Below are 11407 nucleotides of genomic sequence, written 5' to 3'. Positions count from 1 at the left end.
AGGCATATGTATTATTAATGATCCCAAAAACACCAGGAACATGCCATCGGCCCCAGGCCAAAGTTTGGCCTTCACCGGCGCCCGTATCGGCAAGAGCGGGGAAAGCGCTGGGATCTGGAAGCTTGAATCCTTTCCCGACACGGCGATAAAGGAGAAGGCTGGCAGCCATAAGGTAGGAAGAGTAAAGACTCGACACGGCAATTGAAATAATCGCGTTGTAGACGGCTGTAGAGCCAATATTTATGAGGGCAAGAAGGCAGGAGATGATACTTGTAATGCCAATCGCCCAGACGGGGACGCCAGTCCAGGAATTGACCTAATTTTCCATATCAGCTGGGGAATACAAAGGATAATGCAACAGTACATATTTCGCTCGCTCCGCAAATTTCATAGATGTTCTTACCTGGGATAAAGTTGGCCAAAATGGCAGACCGTGGTCTCGGGCGAAAGACCAGAATACACGGGAAGTGGCGGCAATAGTGCCAATAAGGCAAGAGACACTCATGGTGATAATAAAAGAGGTGATGGCGGCAGTTCCGCCCATAGATCCTGTAGCTTGGTAGATGATCTCGATGGAAGGGTATCCAGTGGCAGAGCTGATGGCCTTGTCGATATCGGTTGCACCGTACAGCATGGCGATAATTATGGCTAAGCCCATGGAGCCATTAATCACGATGCTGGTCATAATAGATCGGGGAACAGCCACAGAAGGGTTCTTGACTTCCTCACACATCTGCACACCATATTAGCTGTTGCCCTGAGTAAAAAGGGATGGTGAGGAATTGAGCATAATATGGGATGGACCTTACGTGGAAAGAGCAGTCGACACCTAAGCAGCAGATTTAGTCGCTATTCTCTATAAAGAACAAATTAACTGGGGTCGAGCGCTTACCAACGAAAGAATAGACGCTCCCCAGAAGCCCTACACACCAAGATAAACCTTGAGTAGACCAACCACCAGTGTTGCGAAATTCGAGGAAGATATGCTCGGCATCCCCGTTAGCGCCAAAAGTAACCAGTGAAATGAGAACGGCAAAGAAGCCAACAATATGCAGAATCAAGATCATGCCCTCTAGCTTAGGGAGCATAGAGCTGATGACGGTGTTGACGAAGATAGCGATAAGGATGAGCAGCCAGGCTATCAATGTCCCCTGCCATGTTTGAGCGGTATATGAAGGTACCATAAACACAATGACACCCTGCAACATAGTACCAGTGAGGTAGCTAGACGCAGCACACGTGCCCTGCCATCCGGCCAGAGTCAACCATCCCGTGATATAGCTCAGAAACTTGGAGCAAGACCGAGGAGCCAACATTGCCACCCAATGGTACTGACCGCCAGACGTAGGAGCGATGGAAACAAGCTCGCAGAGGGTAGAGAAAACGCTAAGATTACCAATCCAAACGAAAGTAAAGCCGTAGATAAGACCACCTGGGCCCCCGTTTGCCAAGCCGGGCGCTAAGCTCATGAGTATGCCTTCCCAAGTCACGAGGACGGCACAGCTAAATCCCAAGATTGAGAGATAACTAAAGTTTCTCTGGTAAAGACATTATTAGTTCGAAGTCCAGTCGAAAAATGTGAGATAATACGTTGTGTACATAAAGCAGCAGAAGGGAGTGTATTAGGGCATCTACCTTGAGGACCGATCTCTTTCCCAATCTTGCTAATTGTTCGCGATCTAGGTCGTCGCGATCCAAGCCAGTAGACCTGGAACTACTGAACACCATGGGTGCTACGGTTTTGGCCGTGCTCAAGTTATTGAGCTCGTGGCTTTCGTGTCGGACGCTCATCTTATATGAAATGCTGCAGACAAAGATCAATGAAAAATAATACGCGCTAGAGTCATAAGTTTCCACCCATCCAACGGAGCCCAATCGAAGAAATAACTTACGACGAAAGAGTATGAAATAATTAGGGAGTGGTTCACGCAGTAGTTGGCATCGGAGGTGATACTGAAATGTACGCGGAAAGGAATATAAGGAACATAGTAAGCTCGTTTTTATTGGATATCGAGCATAATATATTGGACCAAGTCTTCTGTTGTGGAACAGCCAGGTACATAATGGCAAATACGTACATAAACTCTACTACTGTGTCGACTTAGTTCTTGCATGGCGCTGTCTCATCGTTTTGGCATGAATCAGCCATGGTGGGGTTTACTCAAATGCGTAATTTGCGCCGTTAGGCCTCCCCCCAGTGTGACACGGCAGAGAGTATCAGTCAGTAGTCAAACCGTGTGGCGGCGGTGGGTATGAACTCTAATACTCATCCAACACTAATCTCACGGCCCGGCCTACCCGACCCTCACATGAAATGGTCCTAGTAGGGGGTTAAGTATCAGAGTTTATGCCCGCCGCGGCCACACGGTTTAACGATATAGGGATGAGATGAGGTGGTTAGATGACGGGACCAGGGGCATCGTGAGGGCATACCACACCAGTAAGGTCAGGAGATTTACAGAAGCTTCCATAACTTAAAAACTTCTTCCCGTACAAATCCTCCGTTTATGTTTATATGGGCTGTATTAATAGTCAATTTAAGCTATATAGAGATTGGAATAAGGATACCTGATTTAGTCATTAGTGACTACACATCGCGTAGATCATGATGCTTCAGTTACTATAAGACAGTGATTATAGCTGTTTGAAAAGATGTTATATAAATACGTTTATATGCATAGAAGGATAAGCTACCCAGTAAGCTCCGATGTACTGCTCTGCCTCTCAATCTCTACCTGCCACGTCTGGTGCACAAGTACCGACTGACTCGTATGACTCTGCCCGTCCCAAGGGCGACTTTGCTCCGTTGTTACTGCCGTGGCTGAGGCTGTTGTCCCCTTATCCTTTTTTGCGCCCCAATTGTCCGCATCGACCATTTCGTAATTTTGCCTCCGGTATGAAGCGTTTGAGGCTAGAGTAGTAATCCCTCTAAGAGTCCGTGGCGCTGTCTCGTCAGTTCGGCTACGAGAGTCGCTGCCCCTGGTTCGTGTTTGCAATCCATCACCAGCATTCATTTGTCCTGATTCAAGGCTATCCATGAACGGCTTTAGGAAGGGAACGCATGTTACCATAATGCTCATGCATTGTATAACCTGTATAATTACAGTTGGCGCCCACATGTCGAATAAGGGTTTGTTAAGATTTGTAGCTTTGCGAAAGTAGTAGATGTGGCAGATGATGGCTGGAGTAATCCTGGATACCGTCAGCTGCTGTTATCGGTTTCGTTGTCAATTGATAAACTCACAGAATGCGACATCCAAATACTCCAATTACTAGGAATTTCTTAGACCTTGAGGTCTGAAGACTCTTGAACATGTCAATCAGGATCCCCGTGACGATAATGTCAGTCATAATGTTGACAATGTCGACCACGGTCCAAAAAAGTGCCTATATCGATTAGAAATAAGGATCACCGCTACTGCGCTGAGGAAGGGGTAGTGCAACTCACACGGTTGAAGCATTTTCCGTGAATATAGTCCCACGGCTTTGGTAGACTGCACTCAAACAGAGACGCTACGATTGAACCCAGAGCCCAGAGACTGATGACTCCTTCAGTAATCAGGACCAACCGTTGACGTTCTCGAGATGCCATACTCCGAATCGTTCTTGTCGCCGAGATCTTGGCGAGGAAGAGAACGGTGATGAACAGAATGTTGGATGCGTATTGGCTCTGTATTTAACATGATCTGTTAACTGGCTAGCGGTCTAGAATCTGTCGATAAAGGATATCATATACCTTGAGGATAAGAGAAATCTGGTCAGTATCAATACCATCACGTTTGCCAAGACCAGCTGAACCCTCGAATATGACGATAATTGACTGGATAACAGCCAAGACCTAATTCCTCGACGTCAATAATGTGTGACATTATGTTGTGTTCTTCGGGGGAGAAGTGTTCTTACTGTTGATGCAGCAACAAGTCCATCATCCAAACTGAGACTTCCCACTGTGGTCACCCTCGTCACTATTCGTATGGTAGCAGCCTGAATTGAAATAACCATCAGTAATGCCGTCATGGCCCGAACTATCGGTGCCTTGTTAACGGCTGTCGCATGCTCACGAGGCGTAAGCATCTTGTTTGCGGTTCAGATGCTTCTCATGCAGTTCTCACAAGGTAGAACGATATGGGTAAAAGGATGTAAGTCAGTGAAGGAATTCTAGGCACGAATTTAGACGTAAGACAGAAAACATCAACCCCCGCACACAAAATATCAAACAATTCAACGAGAGCAGAAGATGGAGGACGTGCAATACGGCAGATCGTTACCAGTATTTCAGGTGTATATGCACCCCCCCTTAGTCTAGGAACTGCGGGCGCTTTACACCAGGGTAAACCGCTACGTACCTGAACCGTGGTACTCGAGTCAGAATTATGTTTGTTTACTAAAGACTGTTGAGGTAAGGTAATATGGCTTCTCTTGCGTTCTAAGGAAAAAGATTCTGAAGTTAGGTTATGGTTTCTTCTCTATTGGTAGGCAGTTGATGACAAGAATGGAGCCTTCACGAAAGGCGGTTCACCTTTTTGCGGCTGTTGTATCGGTAGTCCGTCTCAATGCTGCCACTTATCAATAGATTATGCATCCGTCTTCACATCCCAGGTTGCGTAATGCAGCTGGCCGGAAACCGCTCTTACCCCAGGATTGGCAATGCCAAGCCCCAGCGACCTGATTTTAGTGTAGCCTTAGTGTATGCTTGGAGCATCCTGCCAAAAGTCAATCGCTCCGAAGAGCGCTCGGAGAAGATCTCCTAGACTCCCATAAGACACCAGCGGCGCACTTCCCCCGCAGTTAAGGATATGTAATTTGCCACCAGCGTGTTACAGCAGTCCCTCGAGCCTATCAAATGCACGACTAACACCAATGTGGCCCCTGTCGCTGTCACCGCCAAATGCCGCACGTATGACGTGGAGTCAGTCGATTGTGGTGCCTGAGTCGTTGCGTGGTGCTTAGTTACGCCTCAACTGATCTCTGTTTTCCCATCAGCTCTCGGAAACTTCCGTCTAAATTGAACACCTATTCTCGTATTCTCAGGAGTAGTTTTGCGCTTTTGTCCAGCGAGAATGGCGCCGGCACAAGACTCATAACTGAACTCGATAAGAATTAGATGTCGGGGACTGGCAATCATATGACTGCCCGTGCAACCAAATTTGAGCACGAATGCGCGGTTTATTAAAGGGCTCTGCAGGAGCCAAGATCTTCTATTCCGCTTTTGATTCGCCCTAGGAACCAGAAACCCATATGTCGGGTTGTTTTGCGGCGATGCATGAACCTTCTTGACATATCATTTCTCGACCTGCAGCGGCACATAAGAATCAGTCAGAGTCTCCATATAACTCAGCCCGCTACCGTTAGCTCTATCAGCCCTGTACATGGGGCATGACTCTTGGCAACGTTGCATCGAGTCATTGCTCGAGGCGCGAACCGTGCGAGGCCAAAGTCTATCCAAACTGTCACCAACCATCTCGAATAGATTCAGCCATGGCTCGCCAAGTAATCGAGTAGATCTCCTAGTTCTGCAGACCCGGAACCCCGGGGCAACCGTAAGCTTGACTGCACTTGGCATAGCTTCAGAGCTATCCAGACAACTACGTACAGCACTCTGCGTATGCTGATCTCAGCATGGTGGGCAAGACGCGATTCGGTGGCTGAGTCAGTGACGTACGTCCACTTCAAACTACCCGCCCAATAACCTCGTCCCAGTCTCATCCATAGCAGGAGCAACTTTATCAACGGAAAACACCATGGCATTTTTTCCCCAGCATCTGGACTCTGGGGTATGGTATTACAACCACCACCCATAAGTTGCCACGCTCTCAATGCCATGAGAATGCAAGTACACCGAGTTTGCGCATCAATCAACGTCTTCAACTTCGCTCTCCTAGTCCAGAATTAACTGAAATTCATCAAATAGATCCTCAAAGCGCATTTTTACTGACTTCCACGTCATGCATATATTTCTTTCCAAGCTTCCTGACTTGCTCACGCGTGTTCCTGATCGTCACGATGTTGGCAAAACGCGGGTTATTTCCTAGCTTCACTTCCTTCCTTCGTTTTGGTCGAAAGTGATCAACTTGGGCCTTCAGTAGGTCTATTTCCTGCTGCTGGTCATCAATCACGGCAAGATGCCTTTCCACCGCTTTATTGACCTTCCGAAACAGCAGCCTTGCCACTGAGGCAACCTCCTTCTTCTTCTTAAAGGGCTCAACAGTTGAACGTACTTCTAAACCGTGATAAGGCGTATAGATCATAGTCTCTGTGACGAAGGGCAGCGTCTTCTTTGCCGAAGGCGTGTTAAATCGGTTGCTCTCTCGCTGCCTCTGCCGCTCAAGAAACCATGGGTTCCGTAGGGTCTGTGCCATGGACACTGGCCACATTCCTGCCGATTTCCAGCCCGCACGAATAGTCTGCGGCTTCATGGCCACCCGAGGTGCCTCAAGGTAAGATTTCAGGAAGAGTGCCTTTCCTAGGGCTGAATCATCTGTGATTCTGATGAGCTGCTGCATTTCCTTTCTGTACGCCCCCCTTAAGCACTGAAAATACCGTCGAATCGAGCATTTGAAGAAGATGTGAACAATGCGAAGGTCAACATAGAATATGTATGCTAATGGGATAACATTCCCACATAAACTCGATTGTTTCATGGCTTTCGTGGCCGTCAATGACAAGGAGGCGTGGTTGCTGCCCCTCTGCAGGCTTGGTCAATGGAATGAATATCTTTTTCAACCACTCAAGAGCAATTTCATCAGAGGTCCAGCCTCTCTGCGATTGTATAAAATACCAGTCTCCAAATCCCTTTAAATCATCAGGAAACTACTGGTGTTGTATCTAGATTCCTTGTAAATTATAAGAGGAGGCAGCGAGAAACCAAAGGCGTTAATAACTTCAAGAATAGAGGCCCATAACCTGCCATCAGGGACTTTAAAAGGAGCGAAGTCATTTTCAGATGAACCGAGAACAAGCCCGTTATTTCCTTTTCCTTCCATTATGCTGGTCTCATCCATGTTATAACGATATTGTGGAGGGATCCTTTAACCGCAGATAGGGGGAGTCTCCAGAAGCAATCCTGCACTTTCTCAGTTGCTGCCTCTTCTAAACGGTTGAAATCAACAGCCTTGCCTCTCAGCGTCTTAACAGAAGGATTTCGTCATAAGAAACCTTCAATCCAGTTCTTGCCAATAGGTTTAAGGTCGCCCTGGTTATTAACAATGCGGTGATCTTATGGTGTGATGTCCATGTCTAGAGGAGCTGGCAAACCAACAGGTTACAGCAGTAAAATATCCTTACCGCGCTGGCCCATTTTCTACCTGCCTCCGCCCCATGTTGCTTTATCGTGCATATTGAATGGGAAGAGAGCCAATGAGCGGACGGCATCTCCAAGGTATCGCATTAATTCACGGGGGTCATAGAAGAATTTTGCCTTGGCGTGAAGGAAACCAACGCAGATCCAGCCATGATGTGCTGTACTCCGGGCCTCGGATGCTTGGCCGAAAATCGAAGCCATATTCTTGGTATTTAATAGTAGCGCGCAAACTTGCCTCGAAGGCTTGGCCGTTACTAACCGTTACAGGTCGAGCTCAGTGATTAACTTATCTGGCATGGAAGCCTGAGGATTGGAGACTGTTACTGGTGCCGAAGTTTTGCGGCTATGAGAAGGCAGAGATTTGCAAAATAAGGAGATACTAAAGACTTCTACCAAGTATTTCTTCACAACTTATGTAGCTTCTACGCGATTGATTTTCAATTTAATTGCTTATTCGTGGCCTATAGTTCATTTCTGCAACACTGTCTCAACTTATTGTTGTGAGGCGTCGACCTATTGAACCATTTTCCCGTGGCTACTACGATGAATACTACCACGGCCACCAGCATAAGACCGCAAGGATACGGCATGTGTAAGGAAGGTCACAAAAGCTAGGTTTGACAAACAGTCAATAGTTAAGCAACTCTCTTCTAGCGGCTTGGCCCCTGTTATAGTGTGATAATCTAGAGTTGGTATGTGTTATCTTAATGGACTGACCCCTGTCTTGTAATCAGAGTCAAGGCCACGACCGACCAAAAGGGTACGTCAGGGCCCCTCCACCTCCAGGGTACCGGATTTCCAGACAAGATATACATGCCCGTCTAGGTGAAAAGCCACGGCCTCTTCTGAATCGAATGTCAATGCCATGACCACCACTAGTGTAAAGTTTGAGGCTGAACGAGTTCACCGTAGAAAACTGTAAAAGCCCGCATAATATTATAAGGAAAGGACTTAATGACAGTTGGAGGCTGTCATGCCCAGTCAATGAAATCTTCGTCTGGTAGATCGCCCTAGCATCATAATATTAGGCAGCTCTTCTGCATGAAGGGTAGCTTTGTATCGCCTTAGAAAGCCCTGGCGCCAATTCCGCGTGCCAGGGTCCAAGACCCGAGAAGGGCTATAAGACCCAACTTACGGCTCGGTTAATTGCCTGAAAACTTTGCACTCCAACCGGAACTAATCCTTATATTTGTCCTGATAGCTGGGTTTCTCATCATCAAACACTGATTATGCAATTTATACTTTAGCAAACCGCTAAGCTCTTTAACTTTGAACCAACGAATCCCTGTACAGAATAGGTATAAGCGCTAACACGCCAAGCTCGTTCAGACAGGGCGGTATAGTACGCCACAGAATATGCCGCTCTGCACAGGACATTTAAAAACGGGACCTTCTTGGTTCAATTAAACCCCGGAAACTTTGAAATTGAGATCTGTTTGGGCAAGGTGCCGTTGTGATGTCGATCCCTCGACGTTTATATGGTCCCATGATTGTGGGGGATTTGATGTAATATTGGAGCTTTGGGGTTGATCCGGTAGATTAGTCCTCCCTGTTAGCGTGCCTGTATGCTGTTACTGACCCATCAACTTGGACTTGCACCTTGAAGGTTGTGCTTCAAACATTTTTGACTAGACCGAGGGAGAAAAAGGCTATTAATAGGCCCAGGTATTGGTTAAGCCATATGTAGCAGTTTGCCCTGAAGCAAAGCTGGTGATGGAAAGCGACTGCCAAAAGTTCATGTGAGCTATAAGCCTTATCGCTGAGATACCCTGACAAGACTCTGAACGAATAGGGAAAAGGGACCTAATCAAACAGGGTAAGCTTTTACCGTGTTGGTGGGAAGTTATGTCTAAATTAAAGTTTGAGTCTGTAATCGTTGCCTCGAGGCCAAAATACTGTCTCTTGGCATTTCAATCATCCAGAGGCTGACATGACCGTCAAGATGGGTGCCCTATAAGTCATGTTGTATCTGCTCATGACCTTATGGGAGATGTTAGTGACAGAGCTGTCACCCATACAAGCTAGACACAATTGCAGATCCTGACACAGATCGCTGTCGTTTTCGAAAAAGCCTGTGCGTGCCAATAATACGCCAGGTTGGCCTGTCATTTAATGCATGTTTGTCGACTCTATTGGCTTTGATAACAAGATAAAGTTTATGAAAGCGCTAGCTGGCTCGTTGAGATTACTGACATACCCAAGTTATTTGTACTGGCGATCTCCATGTTGAGCGCCAGCATTACTCTGTCAGACTTGCCATCTTGGGACGTAGCGTCTTTACTATCTTGGTCGGCATTGGACAGCCCCTTGCAGATTTTTGCACCATCGTTTGAGCGTTGCTAGTGCCTGGCCCTACCAAACGTTTTTTTGTTAGCGGTGAATATCATCATCTAAACAAGGTCTAGAAATCTGCCGCATCAAACCTTTGGCGGATTCACACTGCCGAGTAATGCGCAACATTAATCCACATACCGGTCGGTCAATGGTTAGCTGACACGTGGAGTGTTCTATGACTCGGGGTCCAAATGACCACCTACGTATATAGTACTCAGTATCACGCATTCTAGATTCTTTCGTACGGCCCCTCTTTATCTTTTCAATAAATCCTGTTCTATAGTCCAATATGATTGATCTGGCTTCGATTTACTATGGCCTCTTCCTAGGTGTCTTCGTCTTTGCCTCCTCAAAGGCCATATCACAAACGAGAGCAATCTGGAAACGCACTCACAGCCTTCGCAATGCCTACGTATATATGATCTGGATCGAGATATGGGTCAATTTTGTATTTGCCTTGCTTACATTTCTTTACCTCAATGGCATCATACCCGGAAAGTAGGTAGCCCTTTCTTTGCCATATCAACGGCGTTCTTTGCTCACCATCTGGCATTAGCCTTGGATTTCTCCTTGCCACTGTTGCTCTCTGGTCCATTCAGACACAGCTCTTACCCCAAATCATTGCCAACCGAGTCGCCTTGATTATGACCAACAGACGCCGAGCGAAGTACTTGAAATGGGGCCTCGTACTCTGTATTGGAGTTGTCAACATCGCCGTCTGCTACATCTGGACGGTCGCGCATCTCGACACGGCCACAGATTCCCAGAAATATACCAATATGGTGTTTGAGAAGGCAGAAAAGTCCTTCTTCCTGATCATCGACTTGGCACTTAACCTGTACTTCCTATATCTGGTCCGCTACCGCTTAATTGCCGATGGATTGGGCAAATACTGGAGGCTATTTAATTTCAACGCTGGCATGGTCTTTATCTCGACATCCATGGATATCTTGCTGCTAGGTTTCTTGAGCTTGCCGGATCCTTACTTGTAAGTGAGCACCAAGCGAGCTCATCACAAATGGGTTAACATGTGTATAGATACGTCCAGTTCGCCCCTCTCGCATACATGGTCAAGCTCTATATTGAGCTTATGATGGCCAACCTCATCTCTAAAGTTGTCAAGAGCGGCACGCACAGTCGAAGCGAAGGCTGGTACTCTAGTAGCAGAGACAAGTCTAACCCAACCGCTTATGGTCTGACCTCTCGTGTCGTTGTGAGCAGCGGCCCTGCTGCACCCAGGAGTGGTAAAAATCTCATGAGCAGGATGGGCAAGGAGCCAGAAACTAATAAGGGCAACAATGGGTCTCAGGTACATCTAGCTACTTATCCAGGGCCTCATGGAATCACAAAGACAGTTGAGACTACAGTCGTGGTGGGTGATGGAGAGAGTGATAGTACCTCATCCAAGGAGGGTATGTAGAGTAACTGGTTAACTAATGATGGGATAACAGAAAACTTCTTCAACCTAGTGAAGGACTAATAATGTTACATATGACTTTAATACAACATGGAATGTCTATAACGATCTTGCAGAATTCGGCGGAGCGATGCGTCGCAGAACAATCATCGGTCGAATGTCCTCTGTTACTGGAGGTTGATGTAGAAGTCTGTAAATCTTTATATAGATGCAGTGATTCTGAGACGTGGAAGATGCCGGTCGATGTGCAGATGTTTGCGATTAGTCTAAAAAGCACAGGAGATGAGATCTTTACAATTAATAATCCTCAAGACAATATCAGAAAGAAAGTTCTTCCTCTACTTCCCAGGAGGTTA

General features: G+C 46.7%; 3 protein-coding genes across 3 annotated transcripts in view; 1 reads left to right on the top strand and 2 right to left on the bottom strand.

Moving 5' to 3' along the window:
* The window catches only part of FOXG_17529 (uncharacterized protein), a gene marked incomplete at both ends in the record, with an annotated part of 4157 nt that extends 2688 nt beyond the window's left edge, over nt 1-1469 (bottom strand). The window contains 4 exons of the mRNA XM_018397536.1: nt 34-316; nt 404-733; nt 810-829; nt 893-1469. Of these exons, the coding sequence (XP_018258549.1) occupies nt 34-316; nt 404-733; nt 810-829; nt 893-1469 (1210 nt within the window). The remainder of the gene's footprint in view (nt 1-33; nt 317-403; nt 734-809; nt 830-892) is intronic.
* Nucleotides 1470-2690: 1221 nt separating this feature from the next.
* FOXG_22840 (uncharacterized protein) lies at nt 2691-4074 on the bottom strand (the record flags this gene model as incomplete). Its single annotated transcript, XM_018403258.1, has 5 exons — nt 2691-3192; nt 3245-3387; nt 3449-3670; nt 3737-3838; nt 3904-4074. 5 exons carry the CDS (start codon nt 4072-4074, stop codon nt 2691-2693), a joined length of 1140 nt encoding a protein of 379 aa, XP_018258548.1.
* Nucleotides 4075-9923: 5849 nt separating this feature from the next.
* Nucleotides 9924-11114, top strand: FOXG_17527 (uncharacterized protein; the record flags this gene model as incomplete). The annotated part of the gene is made up of 4 exons (XM_018397535.1): nt 9924-10132; nt 10191-10622; nt 10673-11046; nt 11086-11114. The coding sequence occupies 4 exons, from the start codon at nt 9924-9926 to the stop codon at nt 11112-11114; spliced, it is 1044 nt and encodes a 347-aa protein (XP_018258547.1).
* Between the last annotated feature and the right edge of the window lie 293 nt (nt 11115-11407).

This window comes from Fusarium oxysporum, genomic scaffold, assembly GCF_000149955.1.
Source record: "Fusarium oxysporum f. sp. lycopersici 4287 supercont2.52 genomic scaffold, whole genome shotgun sequence".
NCBI classification, from domain to species: Eukaryota; Fungi; Ascomycota; class Sordariomycetes; order Hypocreales; family Nectriaceae; genus Fusarium; species Fusarium oxysporum.
The sequence above is the reverse complement of the archived record's forward strand: the minus strand, read 5'-3'. Positions and strand labels throughout refer to the sequence as shown.